Genomic DNA, 22,665 nt, shown 5'->3' with positions numbered 1-22,665 from the left:
TATTTGGACCCTGCCGAGCCAAGGTGGAGGCAGTGGTCCTGCCAATCACTTCATGTTTTGATCTTTAAGTTTCAACATCATCAGGTGAGAACATGACTGGTAGTTCCTTTAAGTAAGCAGTTATTATTGCTTGCCCTTTGTTCTCCAAGAAGCCTATGACATCATGATACCATGACGGGATTTCACGAGGGAGGGCGGTCCAAGGTCACTGGCTTCGCTCTATCCTCCAGAGCATCAGGATCCAGTGGCCAGTTATAGATCAGGATGACTGGAGATGGCCCTGGGTTCAAGGTGCTTTCTGTATCTTCTTTGGTATAAAGGAAAAATATAGTAAAGAATATGTGGAATGCTTTTCTCTCCTCCTTCCCTGCCCCATCCCCTCCTGGGACCCCATGATCCAAAGGGTCATGAAGAGCTGCATACAACCAGATAACAAGCGCTTAATACAGTGACTGGCACAGGTAGGCACTTAAATTCAGAGGGCAGGGACTGTCTTACTTTTTGCTTATGTTTGTCATCCCTGAGCTTAGCACAATAGCTGGTTCATAGAAAGGCCTTAATAAATTATATGCTTGTTTCCTTCTCCTTTAGAAACAAGAAGAATAAACATCTGGTCCCTTTCCTTTAGGGCCACAATGAAATGGGACTCCCAGAGGTATAGGGATTGATTAACCTCGTGTAGTAACATTAGGCAGAGATCTGATCCCTCTCACATTCGCTCTGACTTCCAATCCAAAGGTTTTCACTCCGCAGCACAATTGGGATGCAAACCCCTTGATTAATAATAGCTAATCACAGCTAATGACTAACATTTATAGAACACTTTGGATTTGGTTATCTTTACTCATCACAGAGCTATTAAGAAGTAGAAGAGAAGGAGAATAAAATTAGTTTTAATGAAGCAACTCTAATAAAGGGATTAGGGGACCGGGGAAGGGCTTGGGGAGAAAGAAAACCCCAACAAAGATGCTTAAATGATCTCACAGATCATTCGGTTCAACAAAGCTTTAAACATAGGCGGAAGATACCACCTGTATTTTTGGGATTTGGGATAGAAAGGTGGGAAAAGAGCAAGTTCTTGCCCTCAGAGAGCTTCCAATTGCATAAGTGCTATAGAGCAGAAACTGAGCATCATAAGATTTTTTTGGATTATAGAAGGGTCTTGTTTTAAGTCTAAGAAATCACATTAGGAAAATGGCTACCTATCCAGCCAAGCAGTCGGTCAAACTCCATGTATGTTGTAAGCTTCTTGATGCTAAGAAGCATAGATTGGGAGCTGAAGGGCTCCCATTAAGCGGGAGTTTATAAACTCATGCCGTTGTTTATTATCTGGATGACTGTACTTCAATACAATTGGTTTCCTTTTACTGTAGATGTAACTCCAGGGCCAGAACTCTCCTAATTCAGGTTTGACACTGGAGCAAACGAAGGCAAGTCATTGGACGTTTGACAAAAGAGGTTTACTTTGCCCTAATACAACAAGGACCCAGCAGCCCTTGGCTTCCTCCCTCCTCTGTCGGTAGATGTGTAAGATTGGGAAGTCATCACAGTATAGCTACTCCCATGGCTTCAGACACCTTCAGATCAGAGAGGCCCCGTCTGCTTACAGCTGACACATTTTTAACTTCTCAACAAGGAAAGCTGGCAGGGTCACTCTTCAACCCATGTGTTCTATTTTATGCCTTTAAGAATATCAGTCTGAGGAGCCATAAACTGCCTCAGATTGCCCAAAGGGACTATGACCTGCAAAAACAAAAATAAGTCCAGCATTTAAAAATGAGGGAACGGGCCTAGCATGTTAAAGCAATTTGTTGGATGGAGCACAAATAGCAAGCAGCAACAAGGGATGTGAACCTGCTCCTCACTATACATCCAGCACTCCTTCCTTCATGCCAACTGAGAGCTCATGGCTGTTTTTGTTAACTCAGTGTCTTGGGCATAATAAGCACCTAAGAAATACGTGATAGATTGAACTTCAGGGAAAGATTACAAGCATTTGGAAGAGTATAGAAGGAGGCAAGCTTGAAGGGATAACAAGATACGTGAGCAAAGAGGCAAAATCATCTATTTGGATTAAAGAGACAAAGAATAATAGGATTTGTGAGAGAAAATATGGAAGGAAGGGAGGGAGGGAAGGGGGGAGAAAAGGAAGGAGGAAGGGAGGGAAGATGGGAGGGAGGGAAAGAGGAAGGGAAGGAAGAAAGAATGAAGGGAGGGAGGGAGGGAGGGAAGAAGGAAGGTATGGAAGAAAAGAAACTTATTGTGTTGTATCAACAGGTCCTTGAAATTTTTTTAGAAATTTTTTTGTTTGTAATGTTACAGGGAAAAGGCAAGAAAATGATGTCTTGTAGCAGTCTATATGGAGACTCTACTAAGAATTTTCTTGGTAAATTTATTTTTTAAAAATTGTCATGAAAAGAGATTTAATTTCCACTGAAACATCTTCTAGCTGGGATAACAACTGATTTTTAAAAAATTAAAATCAAAAAATTTTTTAAAAATTTCTTATCATGAGGGTGATGTAAAAGGCAGAGAATAGGTTTGTTTATGTTGTTTTGGAGGGCAGAACTAAGAAGGATGCTTGTGAAATATAAACAGACTTTTTTCTCAGGTTAAGAAGAAATGTATTAACAGGGCTCATCAACAGTGAAATGGACTGCCTTATAAAGTAATGAGCTCCCCATCATTGTAAGTACACATGCAGGAACAGAATGGAGATGTTAGCAGAGATGTCATAAAAGAGATTCTCTCATTGGACAAGTGAACTGAGTCAGGAGATGAGTTTTAATGCAAGCTCTGAAACTAAGTCACTGGGCTACTTAAGATAAGACACAGGCTCTAGTTCTCATTTTCCTCATCTATAAAATTCAAATTAACTCAACCCAATAATCATTTATCAAGAGTATTATGTGTAAGACACGATGGCAGGCACTGGGAATATAAAGAAAAAGAATCTGTTCTAGATGACCTTTATTATATTGAGGGAGTCATCTTTCCAACCCTAAATCTTATGACTTTATGTGTAACTTACTGGCTAGTTCCTAAGGTATCCCTCTCCTATCTATCCCCTGTTCTCTAATCTCATATGAAAAGTGGCCCTTCCCACCAAGACCTACCTTTGGTTCTAAATACACCTTTGGTTCTATCTTCTCCTGTTCCAATCCAATCCCAATACAAAAGATCATTCTCTGTCTGCCTGTCTCTCTTTTTGTGACTGTCTCTCATCTTGAATTTTGCCTTACCAGTTCCTTTTCTGCCAACATGCTAATATTTTCCTACATTTTTTTCCTAAGAATGTAGGAACACTTACATTCTACCACCCCTTCAATCTAGAGTCTTCTCTCTCTTCCCCCTTTCTCAGTCCAGCTCTTTGAAAAAGCTGTCTGTATTCACTGCCTCCACTGTCTCCTCTCTCATTCACTACTCTGCCTATTGACGTCTAACTTCTGATTCCATCATCCACTTTTGGAGAGAAATATTCTCTCCAAAGTTGCCAAAGACCACTTGCAAATTGGATGTCCCTTTTCTCAATGATTACCCCTCTTGATCTTTCAGTGGATGCTGGATAAAATTCCCCCTCTCTCTCCTGCTGGACATCCTCTTTGATTTAGGACCACCTTTTTTTTCTTCTTTTATGCCCTCTATGATCTATGACCACCTTTCCAGTCATCTGGGTTTTAAAACTTTGGTGTCTTCTTCATTCCTTCACTCAAAGTCTCACCCATTCCACATATTCCATTCATCACCAAATCTCATCCTTTCTACTTCTATATATGTCTACTCTTCATGCACAATATATCACCTGAACCAGGATGGTTCAGTGCTCTTCACCTGTCTATTCCAATAACTTCTGAACTGGTTGATCAATTGGTTAATTAGTCTCCTTTCTTCAAGTGTTTCCCCACTCCAATCCATCCTCTGTATAATTACTAAAAATTTTTACTTAAAATGCAAGTCTGACCATGCTACTCGCACATTTAGTAAATACTAGTGGCTCCCTATTACCTCTAGACTCAAATAAAAATGTCCTCATATGGCATTTAAAGATTTTCATAACTTATCTCATCCTGTCTTTCTAAGTTTATTACGCAACATCCAACATTTAGCATGGGGTCTTATTTACAGTAAACACTTAATAAATGCTTTTTAATGGACCAATTACTCTCCTGTATGTACTTTCTGAGACCGCCAAACCAGTCTTTTTGCTGTTTGACACAAGGGTCATCTCTATCATCTCTCATGCCTGGAATATACTTCCTCCTCATCCTGCTTCCTGAAATCCCTAGTTTTCTCTCTAAACTAGTCTCAAATGCCTTATTCTGCCTGGGCCCTTCCTGCTCTCCCAACATGCCTTCTCTCATTTCCCCTGAATCCAACACCCTCCACCTGAATGTATTTTGGGTCTATTTTGCATATACCTATATAGGCACATGCTATTATTCACTTAAGACTATTAGCTCTAAGGGTCAATGGTGAAAAATTATCCTTGCATATGTTTTGAAAATAAAAAGCTTTAATAAAAAAATAAAAAATAAAGAGTGTTAACTCCTCCAGGGCAAGAACGAATACTTTTGTTATGTTTTTATATCCCCCAAACAGACTGGTTCCTGGCCCAAATCAGGTGCTTAATAAATGCCTATTTGTTGATTGGTTGATTAAGATCATGTGATTGTAAACCCTAACTTTTTGTTAGCAACAGATGTGGAGATCATAAACATTAAGGCAATCTAATCTGATGTTATCCTTTTAATTTACAAAGATCTGGGGAGAGCCAGAAGAGCTGGATATTAAAAGTGAAGTATTAGCCCCACTCCTCTCATTAATTAGGCCAAATCAGTATTATGGTGCTTAAAAATTTCAGGGCACTTGTATTTCCAGATTGCTTTCCCTTTCAGACTGCTTGATGGATTAAGTTGCTCTTGGAATCCCAAAATAGCAAATGGAAACATGGGATGTGCACAGATGCTGCCGGGCACATACTTCTAAAGGGGCTTGATAAGATAGGAGTTTCCTCACTTCCAAAAGCAATAATGCAATTCCGCCTCGCACTGTTAGTGACCTAGGGGTGTTTGTCAATCGGCTTCACTCGGTCCCCTTCTTTCCCACAAAATCCCAGCCCTTCCCAAAGTAGGGGTTGGGAGTGGTCTTATGTCTTATAGGGAAGTAAACTAAATGGCTGCTGGGATTTCGGGGCTAATCCCAGTCTTCATTTTCTCAAGGAATACTTGAAACCCAACTAAGAACAAGGTCCTGAATGGCAAGGGAGACGCTTCAGCTGAAGGCCAGAATTCATTGAGATCCTCACAACAATGGAGTGAGGGAGGTGCTGTTAATATCTTCATTTTATAGTGAGGAAACTGAGGCAGTTTCCAGGCTCCTGGTTGATAAGTATCTAAGGCCAGATTTGAACTCAGATTTTCCTGAGTTTAGGCGTCGTGCTCCATTCATTGGACCACCTAGCTTCCTCCAGTAATAATGTTATTGACTGCAAGAATATAAATCTAAAGAACTACAATTACAAAATATTTGACATTGAATGTTTTGGAATTAATAAAGACCATTGTTATGGAACTTAGAAAGACCAGGGTCAGACCCAAGGAAGAGATAGAAAAAGACACCTTCCCCTGTTCTAAAAAGTTATTAAGACTATTCTGACTCAATAAACACTACAGAATTATTTTTATTTCATATAAATTTTAACATTATAATATTTGCAAGAAATCCTTATCTAGAAAAAATGGGTACCACATTTGCTGGAACATAATTCATAAATGATGAATTGTTTAAAAATAGAGAAAAAACTTAAATATCATGTGCCTTGACCAATCTAACTGCCATGAAAATAATTTTCTCTTGAAGGAATACTGCATCTATATTTGTAGAAATTGGGGGGGGGGTCCTAAAGTTGTAATACATTGTCTAGAACATCAGATGTTGCTCATTTCAATAATTTCCATAAAAACAATTTGCTGTTGAAGGAATACTGTACCTGTATTTACAGAAATGGGGATCCAAAGTTGTGAAACATTGTCTAGAACATCAGATATTGCTCATTTCAATAATTGCCATAAAAATAATTTGCTGTTGAAGGGATACTGTTCCTGTATCCCTGAAATGGGGGTCCAAAGTTGTGAAACATTGTTTAGAACATCAGATTTTTAATGAATTGCTTGGATTTGTGAATTAGGGTTCCTCCTCCTTAAAAAAAATTATTGTTGTTATTGTTGTATTATTGTTGGACTCTGGAAGGGAGAGAAAAGTAGGAATATATAGGGAATGTGGTTGATCTAAAAAACTAAGGATATCAATAAAATCTACTTTTTCAAAATCTCTTTTTGTTGTCCTTAGTATGCAGCACAAGCTTTAACTTGTTTGGGCTTGCGTCTTGTTGATGCTTTTATCCAAGCCCCTTCTGTATCACGCTGCCCTTCTGAATCATCCTCTATGACCTTTCCTTGCTTCCATCTTCTGGGCACGGTTTTGAAAAATATCTAAGTTGATCAATGAATTCCTTGTGCATCCCCAAGCTGTTCAGGCAACAGGGTGAAGAAAATGTTTTTGCCTTTGGCTAGATCTGCTTCACAACAGCACTGGGAGGGGCAAACCAAATGATGAATGTACATTAAAGCCCACATTTTCATGCCCCCTCCCCATCATAAGCCAAAATCTATATTTGAATGGGTTTAAAATAAAATCTAAATGCGAATGCCCCAGTCAACCGGTTTAGACATTGTGACTGACTTATAACAGTGACATCCGGCAGTGACAATGTAGGGAGAGAAACAGTAACAAGAAGCATATTCCTAAATGGGGCAATCCAGTCCCTAGACAAGAATGGGATCTGTGCTGAAAAAACTGAAATGAAATTATTTCTGTGGGAAGTTTCCATGGTCTCAAAGAATTTCATGTTCCCCTTTGCCAGATGAGGATGTCTTCATCTTCATCATCTTTTGCCTTCCTAGTAAAGGTAGTAACTGGATTGGTGATCCCAAAGCACCTTCTTGGTTTCCCCGGTGGTATATAGGAAGTGGTACCATACAGTGGATAGAGAATTAGCCCTTTGGGTTCGAGCCATCCTCCCAAATATACCAGAATATCACCTCCAGACAAATATTTAGTACAGTCAGTAGCATAAAAGCTGTTGAGCTGTGATGGTGAGTTTCCTTATGCAAATTCTCTCGATGAAATCACAGTTTGATTAAATTAAAAAAAAAAGAGCATGTTTGCTCAAGAAGATGGATGACAACCGTGTGGCTTAAGGAAAAGAGTGAGGAACTTGAAGTCGGAGAGACAAGGGTCAGCTTCCTGTGTGGGACATTCCTTATCTGTATAACTCTAGACAAGTCACTTAATCTTTCCGTGTCCCAAGGCTCTTGGACTTAGCTACTAAGTCCCAGAATTCCTTGGAATCACAGCTCCTTCTTATATGTGTGACACGGTCAAGACAAAGCTATAACAACATCTTGCTTGACCTGAAATGAGCCAGAAAAGAAATGACACAATTGAAAATTTGGTCAAGTCATCAAAGAGAGTTCTGGGCAAATAGACTGGAGACTGCAGTCACTGATTCGTATCGGAGGAACAGGGGCCTTCATTGGGGTTTCAGTTTAAGCCTGGGTCTCATTGATTTGCTTTTCCAAGCTGGAGCAACCATCCGTTAAATGACCATAGTCCTATATCCGAACAAAAACATATTTCCTACAAATTAGGAATTTCCTCACACTTGCCAGCCTGCCGCAGCAAGAGACCCCGTGTTCGTAGGGAAATGTAAACTCCGGCCTCCCAGAGCCAACTTTCAGGTTAACAAGGGCGTAGTCCCCAAGGACTAACACCGTGGGTTCCAGCGATTTAACCAGCCTTCCAGTTGCATCCAAACACGCCTGGGCAGTGTTCCAGAGCTAAAAGGCATTAATTGCTTCTGTATGAGGAGCTAGAAACGTAGCCGCTCGATGTCCTTTGTTTCTGATGGTCTGCATTATAGTATCTATTACCTTGTTAATTGTTCCTGTCTGAAATATCCTCGTTGGGCTCGATTCTGTTTATTGTCTGGGACAAAAACAGGTTCGCATCCACATGGAGGTAATTACTGTATTGATGTGTGTGTGTGTATGAATGCACGGGTACATATTTATAAGAAATCCCCACCACTCCAGAAAGGGTTAACTTTGCAATCAGTCACTAGTATGCTTATAACCCCAAGACTAGCCTCTGGAATAGGGAGGAGGAGGATCCAGAAGGTAGAGTGTGCAGGCTGGATTTTCATGTGTCTGCCTTCTCTGACACTAGTACAAATGTTTTCCAGCCTGAACTGAATAACCATTAGGAATGACTGAGAAGGCACTTACCTGGAAATTAATTCATGTCTGCCTCTCCCGGGCAGATCTTATTTGGGAAGGATTTTTCATCATCATAGGAATGAATAGAGAGTAATTCTGCACACATTCTTAATTCCTCTTGGAAGACAGGTAAGCTGGAGAGAGAGGAAAGAATGGATATAGTTGATAGTCTATTTTTGAATGGGAGTAATATTACTCCTCCCTGTGAACTTGGAATTGAAAATGAGACCTTTTTCTGCTTGGACCTACCTCGTCCTCCCAAAGGTAAGTACCAAAGATTTGTTTTTCAGGCATGTTCATTTGAAGAGAGAAATTATCAGCCAAGGAATCAAAGGATAATAAGGATTCCTTAAGACTAGGCTAGGTAAAGTCTTTTTTAATTGTTATTTAAAAAAAAAAAGTTGAGAAGAGAAATAGATCATTCAAATGTCCATATTTTCTTGCTTTTCTTGATTAAAGAGTGACAGATTAATATCCATGATTTCAGGGAGAATAAATGGGGTGAGGGGAAGGAGTGTAAAAAACTGACAAGATTGGGGATATGTAAACGTTTAAAGTTACAGGCGTAAAGAAATGATTCTGTTCCATATTAGCAGTCTGATTTTCTTTACCTAAACATAATGTGAAGAAATGATTCATTGCAAATAACACTCGGGAAACTGGAAACAAATGCCAGCACAGCTCATTCCTGAAAAGTGCTTCCCAAAAGGCTTCTTTCCCAAAAGAACCTTTGGGATCCAAGCTCATCCCTGAGATTTCTTCATTTGGTTTTCAAAAAAGTCTTAACAAGTACAAGAATAAATGAATGCTTTGCTTTGGTGTTTCCTAAATCAATCCCCCCCATACCAAAAATCAAAACAAACCAAAAACACCAAGGAGGAAAGAGAAAATCTGAGCTGACTTGGGGTGCAAAGCTTTTCATGTGCTGTTCTGGTCTCTGATGGCTCTGTTCTCTATTGTGACACAGTAGTTTGGCAGCCAGCGGTGCAGATTCTCTTATATTCCGTGATATTCCTGCTCAGTATCTTGGGGAACACCCTGGTGATCACCGTGTTGATCCGGAACAAGAGGATGAGGACGGTCACTAACATATTTTTGCTCTCCCTGGCTGTCAGCGACCTCATGCTCTGTCTCTTCTGTATGCCCTTCAATCTCATTCCCAACCTGCTCAAGGATTTTATTTTTGGGAGTGCTGTCTGCAAGACCACCTCTTATTTCATGGGTAAGTGGCTTTCTGTCAGCATTTCATTAACTCACCCTAAACACTATCACGTTGCATTTAGCCAGTTCTAGAGAAAAGCTGCTTGCCCAAGGGGGAAAAAAGATTCAGAAAAAAAGGAAATCACTGGACAGCTATTGAAAGGCTTGAATATGTGAGCACAGGGAAAAGAAGGGAGGGCTTCTAAGATCTTGCAGCATGTCCAGCCTCTTCACTGAAAACAGAAATAACCACCCAAACATAAGTGGAAAACATTCATTTTACTCTTCTTTCCATTTTCTTCAAAAACAATAACAGCACAAAAAGACTCTTCTTGTTGCTCCATTCCTTTCAAGGGAAGTGCTTTTTTTTACTGTACATCTATTTGTGACTTAAAGAACAGGTTTGTTTAGGGCACTTGGGGGGATCAATATAAAACATTTGATGTGTGTGTGTGTATGTATATTTACAGGTTCCTTTCTCAGAGTCCATTTTCCAGATTCTTCTGGTCCTCTGGGACCATTCCAAGAAAGAAGTGAGAAGGGAAGCTGTCCAAGCTTAGTTGGAAAGCCAAATATATACTTCTGAGTGTAGGGAGTTCACCAAGATGCCCACCAGATGGGTTATCTGAGCCTGCCCATGTCCATCAAAAAAGAGTTAACACAAGAGCCCCTGAGAGGTTCCAATAACCAGCCCTGATTTGGCCTAGTGCTAGGATTATGTCAAAGTGGGAATAAACACATTTAAGAGACTCAGCTTCATAATCACTTCTCAATCCACCTCTCCCTCAACCAGCCTCTTCCATTAAAAAGGCAGGGACCGTGCCTTCAAATCTGTAGACTGTGTGATGTATCGGGCCAAAAGGATTTGGGGACACCAGCAATATTAACGGTCTTAATTCTGCCCTAATCAACAGAACTGGAGTCTGCACTTCCCAAATGATAACAAATGACTGTAAGCCAGGAAAAAACCAAATGCAATTAAATCATAGATATTTTCAAAGTGTGGTTAAGATAAAGCAGTGTGATTGCAGTAACTCTGCTTAAGTGAACCCAAGTATAGCAAACAAAAAGCGATTTCAATGAGGCCCATATTCAGGGGCGGTCCCCACAGTGATGGTAGATCCCGGGGAAACAATGATGTGACTATATTGTAGACCGGACCACATTCCCTCGATTGTCTCACCTTTCTAAAATAGGATCCTGTTATCCCACAGTGGGTCTCATAAGGTGAGTATGAGCTCCCTTCCCCAAAACAAGCATCCTAAAGCAGAGCTTCTTAAATTTTTTTTACTCTAAACCCCTTTTTACCCCAGGAAGATATATATATATATATGTATATATATAATATTTAATTTATTAATTATTTAATTAATTAATATATAATATAAATATATATATTTAAAATACATATACTAACTAAACAGCTTTGTGATAATAAATCACAATTTCACACCCCCCACATTCAGTGGCAAGACCCCATATGGGGTCACCAACCCCAGTTTAAGATGCTGGGTCCCTTTAGGACCCATTGCCCTAGGCTAAATTTTTAAAAAGTAGTCAATTCAAATTATTGACAGCTTTTTGGGAGAAAAAAGTGAGTTCAAGTAAAAGCTGAATCACGTAAAACCATAAACTTTGAGGTTTGCTTTTTATTATGCCCAACTACATTTTAAAAACCATATAGAATCATATTCAATACTTTGAAATAGTTCACTGGAAGACAGTTACGTACAAGCCTTTAAGCAAGTAGAACTCAAACCACAGAATGAAGCCAGCATTTTAGACTCTTTACATAATTTTGCTTTAATAACCCATTATGAATTCAATAATAATACTTAAAATTAAAGGAAGAATCATTTGAAATTTGATCTACCTAGAATCTCCAGGTGAATAAGCAACAAACTTGGCCTCCTGTTACTCAAAACCCATTTTTACTTTGCAGGTTTCTATATCTTCTCCTTCGTAGTTAACTAATGGCTATCTTCATGCTCACTGGAAGTTAGACTAAGTTGAATAAAGAATGATAAATGTTCAGGAGGCAGTTTTCCTTCTAGAAGAGATATCCCAAAGCCTCATGGTGCAGTTCAAAGCTGCCAGAGGACCTGGGTTTGAAACTTTGCCTGGTATTTACCTTGTAGGACTCTGAATATGTGTCATTTAACCTCTCGACTCACCAGTTTTGACAGCTATAAAATGATTTTAAATATGATCCTATGGTGCTCGGTGTTGGCAGGTAAATCCCTTTCCTTTCTGGGCTGCGACCTCTAGATTCTTTACCCAAGCACATCTGGGCTGCCCAGGTTCAAGATCAAGTTAACCTACTTCTTTGTTTCCCTCCTAGGTATCTCAGTCAGCGTATCTACTTTCAATCTGGTTGCCATCTCTCTAGAGAGATACAGCGCAATCTGCAAGCCCCTACAGTCCAGGGTCTGGCAGACCAAGTCCCACGCCTTGAAGGTGATCACTGCCACTTGGTGTCTCTCCTTTATGATCATGTCACCGTACCCCATTTACAGCAACTTGATTCCCTTTACCAACTATAACAATCAGACGGCCAATATGTGTCGCTTCCTGTTACCGAGTGATGTCATGCAACAGTCCTGGTGAGTTGTTTTACAGTTTGATATCATATCCTCTCACACTGGTGAAAGCATGGACTTGGGGAACACTGGAGGGAGGATAAAACCAATCGAGTCTGGGGTACCCGCCTTTCTGAAGTGTGCTGTTGCTCTTTGACGATGGCAGACACATTTCTTTGTGGTTCTTCTGAGGGATGGGCAGATGAAATAAATGGCTTTTTAAGGTCCCCAAGATTCATTAACCAAAGGGGAAAATATCAAGCAGGGACTTTTTTATATTAGGACACTAGAGATTCAAATGTCCCTGAAAACCTAAGTTTAGTTTGTCCTCTTCCTCTTTCCTTACCCCTACTGCTCCACAACTCTGTCCTCTTAAACGAACATCCTGAGGGACGGAGGCAAGGAGGAACTATATTACAAACATGAGAGATGTTCCCAAGGCATGATGGGGAATCTTACTAAGATGTGATTTGTCCAATTGAAGAGAGATGGTTAAGCCACCTTGTGCTCTTGACAATTTTATGTCCTAATCTCTCACCCTTACTCATACCAGAGAGCAAATGATTTAAAGACCCAACTCAAAAAGGTTTGCCCTTCTGCACAGTTTCCCATTTGTTTGGAGAATACATAGCTCTCTCCGTTCAGGCAGGATCACTTTGACAAGCACGTGTGTGGTTTGTGGCAAGATAGCTATGTCAAATCCCTCGGCTGAAATTTATAGCCGATGTCACCATCACGTGGCGGGCGAGACACTCCGACTTCCCTAACGAGGCATTTGATTTCTCTTCCTTATTTGGGACAGACAAATGACCACTGCCATTGCAATTAGAGAAATTGGGGGTGTAATGTTACAGCCACAAAACTATTTCAAGCAAAAAGCAGAGAGTCCTTGGGGAAGGCTCTTTGAAAGACTCTATCTGGAGAAGAAACCCACTCCTGGTCTCCTGGACAAGAATTAACAAAAACATTCTGAGCCAGTAATGAGATGTGTTTATTCCTTCAGGATCATTAAAGCAAGAGATGTTCCTGTTCATTTTTTCATATTACTATAATTAATACTGGCTGCTCTGAGATCTGATGTTAACTGTTGATTGAACTGTTCCATTCTTTCTTCAAGTAAACATTTGATATTTCCATAAGCATACATAAACATTTTCCATTTCTATAAACAAAGATTTCAAAGTACAGAAATGGCAAGGCTCCTTTGTTCTTACAGAATTCGAGATAACTTCCATTCCATTCGGCCCTGGTCAGACTCCTCCGTGTTTATTTCTCTCCCATTCTCAAACAGGCTCTTGGGTTCATAAAGACACAGAACACATGCCATCGGCTGCACTGCTTAAGCTATAATACTTAAATCGAGTAGAATCAAACTCAATTAACCGCAATGTAGCTAAGCAAAGCACTCAATTAACTAGAATAGGAGTGTTGGGGAGATGAAGGTGGAAGGGGAAGGTTGAAGGTCCTCGATTTTTAAGAGAAAGAGACACAAAAAGAAACAAGATGTAAGGATCGTTTTTAAAAGAACGCAACAGGATCGCTTCATCCCTAATACATCCATCTTCTTTGCCAACGTTTACAATCCTGACCATTGAGCACTAGTGTTCAGAATGATAGTCTTAATATCCCAAAAGAGCCTTAACTATCAAGGAGAGGCTCATTTATATCAATAAGTCTGCATTTACTGAGGCAAGAAATTGTATTCAAATATTGTAGAGACATATGCGAAAATGAAAACTCTAACTGAAAAAAGATGGAGGCAAGTTTTGTTTAAGCTTCCATTAACCTAAAAGTTCTATGAAATAAAACGCCCCATTCAGAGCCCATTGGTCCATCAAGACATCACCGGGCAATAGAGTACAGCAAGTAACATTAGGAAGGCCCCATTTCTAATAGAGAAAACAAAATGTGTTTAATTAAAAAAAAAAAAAAACATTTTAAATTAAAAATATATTTTAAAAATTTTAAATTAATTTTAAAAATTAAAAAAGTAACAGTTATTAAGCCCTTACTATGTGTCAGGTACCAAGTCGAGTGCTTTGTAAATTTTAACTCATTTTATCTTCACAATGACCTGGAGAGGTAGAGTGCTATGGGCCTCTCTATTTTACAGAAGAAAAATCTAAGTGACTTGCTTAGGGTCGTACAACTAGTAAGCGTCTGAGGTCAAATCTGATTTGATCTCGACTCCAGCGTTCTCCCCGATTCACCACCAGCTGCCCCATTAATGTTGATCTGAGTCACTGTGGAGAAAATATAGCGATGCAGTTGCCATTTGTCACGTGAATTTCTTTATGCCTTCCCCAGGCACACATTCCTGTTACTCATCCTCTTTCTCATTCCTGGAATTGTGATGATGGTAGCATATGGATTAATCTCTTTGGAACTCTACCGAGGAATCAAGTTTGATGCCAGCCAGAGGAAATCTGCCAGAGGTAACGATTAATCATATGGGTGCTTTGAAAAATGACAAAAACTCGGGGACTTTTCTCTGCCTCAAACAGATACATGTACACACTAACTCCTTGATTCCTATCCTTTGTATCACCTTTTCCTACCTTTAAGCCTTTCCCTGCAAATGACTACACTCTGTCTTCTCCCTCACCCCCAGCATGTCCACCTGCTGACATCATCTTCATCCTTCCAAGATTAGGTCTAGTGACATTTCTTCCAGGAAGCCCCCCTATAACTTAGATTTAATCAGTAGGCTGATCTCCAGGCTGATAACCAGAATAGTCCAAAACTCATTATCTAGAATGATTAGATTGGAAAAGAAAGCTGAAGGGTCTGTTAGATTGATGGTGCTAAAAGGATGGGAGGAAGTGGATGAGGAATTACATAGGGAACGTGAAGTTAGGCTACCAGAATTTAAAGAGATCTCAGTGTACAAATAAGAGGGGAGACTGAAGGAGAGGAGGTGAGATCTTTCAAGACAAGGCTTCATCTATTTCAAAGTTTGAGGAGGCCTGAAGGACTTTAAGCATTAAGTCAAGGGCCATACTTAAGCTCCCTCCCTACTATCCTCCTGAGGGCATACTTAAACCTCTTCTATGCACTTGCCATACTTTGATAAGCATCATGGGTATTTTTTTCCTTCTAGATTATACAGATTTAGGGACTGGGTCTTATTTATCTGTTGAGTCCAGAGCACTTAACCTGGTGTTTTGTGCAGAGAGAGGGGCTTTGTTTGTTGAATTGAATTTTAATCCACCGATTTGGTTCAATTTACTAAATATTATTTAAGAATTTGCTATGTGCAAAGCACTATGCAAAACAGAGAAACAAAGACCAACAGGAAATAGTTTTTCCCCTCAAAGAATTCATATTCTTTTGAAGGATCCTTCAATTAAAGAGAAAGTCATATGAAATAATTTCAAGAGAGAAGATATTAAGAACAAGGGATCAAGAAAAGCCCGATGTGGAAGGTAGCACCTCAAGTGTATCTATATGGCAGAATAAGGAAAAGGTGCATTCTGGATGCTGTTTGTCCAAAGTCATGGGGGCAGTAGATAAAATGCCATAAGCAGGAAACACCTGGTGGATCAATTTTACCAGAACATTAAGTAATTTTATAATTTTACATAGAATATGGGGCAAAAATATTAAATAAGAATTAAATCGTGGATAGGAACTAGACTAGGAAGATCTTTAAATGCTACACTGAAGACTTTGAATTTTATAACAGAGGCAATAAAAAAAAAAAAAAAACAACTAGTGAAGATTTTTGGTACAGAGATAACACAGTTTGATTTGTAATTCAGAAATACCAAGTGAGTAGCTGGGCAGAGGATAGATTGGAAGGGGTGCAGGGTCTCAGCCTTTCCAATAATTCAAGAAAGAAGTGATGAGATTCTGAACCCGGGAAGAAGCTCTATGAGTTCAGAGAAAGGAACAGATGAAAAAAAATGCTGTAAAGATGAGAAAGATGAGACTTTTTGTTGATTGACATGAGTTGATAAGAAGATTGAGGTGAAAAGAGAGAGTTACAGTTGGCAAATCTGGGGGACAGAAGGAAGGTGATACTATCAACAGAAATAAGGGAGGGTGGAATAAACACGATATGTTTTGTATACAATACATTACAGGTTTTCAAAGTATTTATTTAGGAGGGTTTTGGACAGGACAAAACCCAGGGGATTGTGACGATCAAATGAAAAGCATTTGAAAATACTTGGGGAAAGGCAAAGGGCTATATGAATTTTAGATATCAAAATCCTAGCTCAAATTCAGCTTTAAAGGTGAAGGCTTCAGAGTGATACATCTTTACTCACATATGTACGTACCCAAAGCTTCAGGTCCAGACTTTTGGTGTAAATTTGGCCTCTGCCAAGCTTTCTCTTAGCTACGGCATGTTTAAACCTGAAAATCACATGTGTCTCTTTATGTATCCAGAAAGGAAGGCCAGCACAGGGAGCAGCGGCAGATATGAAGATGGAGATGGCTGCTACCTGCAGAAGTCCAAGAGGAGGAAGAAGCTGGAGCTCCAGCGGCTGTCCAACAGCAGCAGCATCAAGGTGGACCGAGCCCGCAGCAGTAACTCTGCCGCCAACCTGATGGCCAAGAAGCGGGTGATCCGGATGCTCATCGTTATCGTGATCTTGTTCTTCCTCTGCTGGATGCCCATCTATAGTGTCAACGCCTGGAGGGCCTACGACCCCACCTCGGCCGAGCTGCTCCTCTCCGGAGCTCCCATCTCCTTCATCCTCCTGCTTTCCTACACCTCCGCTTGCGTGAATCCCATCATCTACTGCTTCATGAACAAGCGCTTCCGGCTAGGCTTCCTGTCCACCTTCACCTGTTGCCCTCACCCCAACCCTCCGGGAATGAGAGGAGAAGGAGGTGAAGAGGAAGATGGGAGAACCATGGGAGCATCTCTGACCAGGTATTCCTACAGCCACATGAGCGTCTCTGCCCCTCCCACGTGAGCTGTCCCACGTTCCCACCAAAGGAAGAGGAGGAAGAGAGAGAGGGTTGTGTTTGCTAGGGAAACATTGGGCAGCTCATCTCATGGAGGATCCAGACAGGGAGTACCATCAGGTTTGCTGTGCTCGTCGCTTCGGAAGACAGTTTGAAGGCAAAGGATCCCTCTAACTAAAACTACCCACGAAAAAGGAAGAACATGGATGGACAAGAAATCAGACTTGAATTTGGCTGCCATGTTTGCGGCTGTCAAGTCCAAATAGAGAAAGGAAACGTGCAACATGCATGTCCCTTAGTGGACTCTCTATGTGTCAAAATCTCCACGTAGTGTGTCCTGTCTCAGTACCTGTGTTTTATCTCCTTTTTCTGATGTAAAGTTACAGAGTCCCTGGAAATATATATTAAAGTCATTTATATGCCAGACTCCCTTGCCCCCAGCTTATTACGAACCAGTATTGATAACACTGCAAGGGTTCAAAGAGGAAGTTCTTTGGGTCCTTTCCTATTTTGTGGCATTTTGAAGGTCTAAGGAACATTGTCTATGAAACAATTCTATAACTTGTCAAAGATGAGAGAAGGGATGCAAGAAAAGGGGAGAAGAAGAGAGAGAGAGGGAAGGAAGGAGGGGAAAAAAGCAAGGGGGAAGCAAGGGGAGAAAGGAATGGGGAGAAAGAAAGGGGGGAAAGGAAGGAAGGAGGGAAGTAAGAAGGGAGGGAAGTAAGGTGGGAAGGAAAGAAGGAGGGAGGGAAGGAAAGAGAAAAGAAGGGAGGGAGAGAGAGAAGGAGGGAAGGGAAGGAAAGGAGGGAAAGAGGGAAAGAGGGAAGAAGGGAAAGAAGGAGGGAAGGAAGGAAGGAAGGAGGGAAGGAAGAAAGGAAGGAAGGAAGGAAAGAGGGAAGGAGGGAAAGAGGGAGAGAAGGAAGGAAGGAAGGAGGGAAGGAAGGAAGGAAAGAAGGGAAAGAAAGAGTGTGTGTGTGTTTTAATGCATCCCCTTATTATCACAATAATGGAATTGTGGGATGCCCCAAGTTGCAGGGCCTATATATGCTGAAATCATTAGTTTAGAATACTTCTGTGTCATAGGCTACCCTGCTAATCCTTGGTCCAGTCATGCCCTGTCCTTGATGGTGGGCGATGCACTTGTTCCTTTGCTTTCTTTTAGCTTCTTGCTATCATAGCGACCTCCTATTGTTTCCTAAAGAAATTCCATGACAAAAGGGGGTCCAAAGTACACTAAAAAACCCAAGGTGGCTCCAAGCATATTAGAGCCCATGGAAACTACTTTGTGTATCTGTGCTGTTAATGTGTATTTTGTGTACTTGTTAATTCTCTGTGTATGGATAAACAGAATTTACCAAAGTAACACACTATGTCCTTTGTTCTTCGTTGTGGTTAAATAAAGGATCATCAATGACTATTAGAGTCTCCCAGCATGTGATTTTATTGTAATCCTTCATAAGAATGGTTGGAGGTCTCTCTCCAGGGTATTTCTTTTCTTTGAAAAGTCAGTGGTAAAAATCGAAATTCTCTACCTTTTCTAATTTACAAACTTTAATTAAAAAGAAGTTGCTGAATATTAGAAATCTAAGCTCTGGTGCTAACTGAAAGGATTTTTTTTAAGGAGTCATTTGCAAGGTGGAGCTCACTTTTGATATCCTGGGCAGGGCAATCTACTTTTAAATGTCCCAAAACAGCTGACTTCATCACGGTTATCTGCCCTCGTCTGCTATCTTTGCTTTGGGGTCTTTCTCACTAGTTCACTTAACTCACAAAAGGGAAGGCATCAGGCTTAATAAGAAATCCTAGAGTAGGGAGCTTCAATCAAGAATAAATGAAGTAAAGAATAGGAGGAGGACTGGAAGGCTGAGAAGAAAGAATCTCTGAGAGAAGGATGCTCAAATAAGGCAACAGTCTGGATCTCAGCAGCTTTAATATAATGATCTTCGGGATATAGAGTGAGGGATCAGCAATGGTCCCATAAGGTCCCATAATGGTCCCCTAGGCTTGGCAATCCACATTTCAACAAGTTCTCTTCACTCCCTTTGATTCCTTGAGCGGAGCACCTGGTTTTTCAAGGGTTCATTCAGGGACCAAGGGAGCTAGGTGAATCAGGGAGATGGAGGTTTTCTAGGGAGGGGCAGGTTCTGCTCAGACAAACATCACTGGAAGGGAGCTACCACAGGCTGACCAAAGAGGCCCGGCTGAGTTCAACAAAGGGATAGAAATTTCTGATATGGAAGATTCCAGGGGAAAAAAAAGATAATATTGAATGGGAAGAGAAGGGCTAGAGTGGGGTGGGAGAGAAGGTATACCAGTCAGAAGGAGCAAAGCTAACCTATTTTATGTTCATGAACTTTATGAATCTCAAAGTCTGATTCCCCCCCCCCCCCAAAAAAAAAAAAAACAGAAGGTTTTTCTTTTAGACTTTTGGAATACTCAAATGAAAATATATCTGACTGAAATCATTGGTAGTAACACACACACACACACACACACACACACACACACACACACAAAACCTTGGCCAGAGTAGCAAACACATACAGACCTCTGTTCTGCTCTTAGCATTTCTTCTGGAGTTTCTGGGCAGCAAAACCATATCAGCTGTTCTTCAGCCCTTTCTGAAGCCACGCTGGCCTTTAGAGGGATGGCCATTTTCCAGGTGAAGGATCAGCCTGTTAGGGAGGACTCTGACAAGAATCTTGCCAGCAATGACTGAGAGAGAGCCCCTCTCTGGTTGTCACAGGACCATCTATTCCCTTTACCTTTTAGAGATGGGCACCTGGAACTTCCGGGGTATAATTTCAGTCTGCTTTTGAATGAGCTGTGGACCTCCCTCTTACCCACCCCTTCTACATTTCAACTGGAACAGAATCAGCACTAGGTGCTTTGTTCCTGTCATTCAAAACCTCTTCTTCAATCAGAAATTTACCTAGAGACGAATTGATTTCAAGTAGAAGTCAATGGTCAATGGCTTCACCATTGATTGATGATGGTCTGTTGAGAACACTGTGGAAATGTTCAGCCTATCTGTCCAGGATCATATCTATACATACATACACATATACATATATCTATACATACATCCATGTATAGAGATCTATATATGTGTATATACATGTATAACACATACACACACCCCTATATGAATAACTCTTCCCTTAAAGAATTAGAAAGGGACCCAGTAAGGTACTTTATAGAATTATGGTAAAGGAGAGAGTTAAAAACCAAAAGGGATAGAGGCAATGATCAGTGATAAAAATGGTCATTTTAATTGCTTGAAACTGAAGATTTTTGTGCTATCACACTTAATAGACCTAAGAAAGGAAGGAAAGGAAAAAAAATCTTTGCATCAAAATCTCTGATAAAGGTCTGGTATTCAAGATGTATAGGGAACTAATTCAATTCCATAACACCGAAAAGCCATCCCTAAGTTGATCTGAGGTCAAATAAACAGTTCTAAGAAATGCAAACCTTTAACCACATAAAACATTCTTCCAAAATAAAAAGGAATGGAAATCAAAACCACTCCGAGATCTCATCTCACAAATGGAAAATTTGCAAAGATGATAAAGATAGCCATGGTCTGTATAGAGGGATTATAGAAAGAAAGCTTGTAGAGTCACCATATTTTTAAATGACCAAAATGTAGATACATTTTGAGCCAGAGATCCCACTGGTAGGCTTATACCTCAGGAGGTCAGTAACAAAATGGAAGTTACCATATATCCAGAAATATTAATAACACTTTTTTGTGGTAGCATACAACTGGGGAAAAGTAGATCCCATAAATTCAGAAACTGCTTAATACATTATGGAACATGCATAAGTGGAATGTTACTGTGCAGTGATTATCATGAAAATAAAGCAAAAAAAAAATCGGAAAGCTCAAACTATTAAAAGTAGGAAAAAAACGATACACCAAAGGGGCAGCTAAGTGAGCACCAGCCCTGGAGTCAGGAGGACCTGAATTCAAATCTGGTCTCAGACACTTAATACTTCCTAGCTATGTGACCCTGGGCAAGTCACTTAGTCCCAATTGCCTCAGAAGGGGAAAAAAAAAAGCTACATAATAAATAGAAAGAAGACATCAAACAATTGAAACTGAACCTGTGAAATTATAGTGATCAAGCTTGCCCACAAAAAAGAAATCTGAGAATGCTTCATCTTCCCTTCTTTATAGAGGTAAGGAGCTATATATGGGAAAAGTTAGTATATTGATTGATTTTCTTGAACTCTTCCCCCACCCCCATCCCCGTTCTTTATTCTTTGTTATAAAATGGCTCTCTGAGGAGAAATATATTGGGAAATGTCGGTGATGGAAAAGTGAAAGCTATAATAATTTTTTAAACAAGGAACAAGTGTTGTCCTTAGAGAATTTGGGGGATAGCTGTCACTTTGCCCGAGACTGCAAGCCACATTTGGATGAATATTTTTCTAACAATGCTCACACTGAATTTAACAATTGGCTTTTTTCAGGGATGGGCTCAGCACAGCCCTGGATCTCTGGGATGTGAGAGTAGGGCAGGAAGAAGGAGTAGGGAAGATGAGAAGAAGCAAGTTACAAAATTGTGGCTACTTTGGTAGGACCCACAAAGTCAGCATAAGGACTGCCCTGTGATGATGTAAGTAAATATGTGAATGAAGATTAGTTGACTGTCATGTAATTTTCAGTTCCTGGAATTATTTAAAGACGTTCAACTCAAAACCATTTGACAATGGAAGTGAATATAAATAAGAGGTCTCAGATTTAGCTCAGTAAAATGCTTTGGAAGCTCCTTTCTCTAAGTTTATAAGAAGTCACTTATAGAATGGAAGGTTTAAAAAAAAGGGGGGGGTGTTGGAAAACTTCCTCAGTATATGATTGGGGTAGGCAGTTTGAGTCCCTACTAATGACACTGGAAACATTTATTTTACTCTCTTATTTGGCATTAGGTCTGGCAGCTACAGTGGATATAGACTGCTAGACCTAGAGTCACGAAGACTCATCTTCCTGAGTTCAAATCCAGGCTTTGTGATCCTGGACAAGTCACTTAACTCAGTTTGCCTCATTTTCCTCATCTCTAAAATGAGCTGGAGAAAAAAAATTTGCAAACCATTCCAGAATCTTTGCCAAGAAAACCCCAAATGGGATCACAGAGTCATAGATGATTGAAAATCACTCAACAACAAAAAGCATAAGGTCATTTTATATATAACCAGGTCTCATTTTATACTGAGAGAATATGGCATATCAATTTAAATTTTTGACCTGAAAAATCAGTGATCTTTCTTGGGAGAAAGAAGTAGTAAGATGATAGACATGTCTCTGATTTCTCTATGTAGACGGCCATAGGGATTTACCAATGAACAATCTCCCTCTTTCAATGCACATCAATAGCTGAGAAATTAAGTCACCGATTCCGGTTTGCTCAGGAAGTATTCAAATCTTGATAGACTCTCTAGACACTGATTTATTGACTGTCACCAAAATACTTGTCAAATTTCTGTCATTTTTCCAATATGACCTGCCACTATTTGATAGCACCCGAGATGGAGCTTGCTTACATTGAGCTATATCAAACTCTGCTAAATTATCTTTGTTTATTTATTTATTATATTTATTTTATTCAGGGGTTTTCAACACTGTGTGT

General features: G+C 40.1%; 1 protein-coding gene across 1 annotated transcript; it reads left to right on the top strand.

The window, feature by feature from the left end:
* Positions 1 to 8,236: 8,236 nt before the first annotated feature.
* On the top strand, positions 8,237 to 17,641 carry CCKAR (cholecystokinin A receptor). Its single transcript, XM_023506791.2, has 5 exons — positions 8,237 to 8,600; positions 9,304 to 9,558; positions 11,878 to 12,139; positions 14,423 to 14,550; positions 16,508 to 17,641. The coding sequence occupies exons 1-5, from the start codon at positions 8,489 to 8,491 to the stop codon at positions 17,038 to 17,040; spliced, it is 1,290 nt and encodes a 429-aa protein (XP_023362559.1). The 5' UTR covers positions 8,237 to 8,488; the 3' UTR covers positions 17,041 to 17,641.
* Positions 17,642 to 22,665: the final 5,024 nt, after the last annotated feature.

Source organism: Sarcophilus harrisii, chromosome 6 (assembly GCF_902635505.1).
Source record: "Sarcophilus harrisii chromosome 6, mSarHar1.11, whole genome shotgun sequence".
Lineage (NCBI taxonomy): Eukaryota > Metazoa > Chordata > Mammalia > Dasyuromorphia > Dasyuridae > Sarcophilus > Sarcophilus harrisii.
Note: the sequence above shows the minus strand (reverse complement) of the source record. Positions and strands in the feature narration are given on the sequence as shown.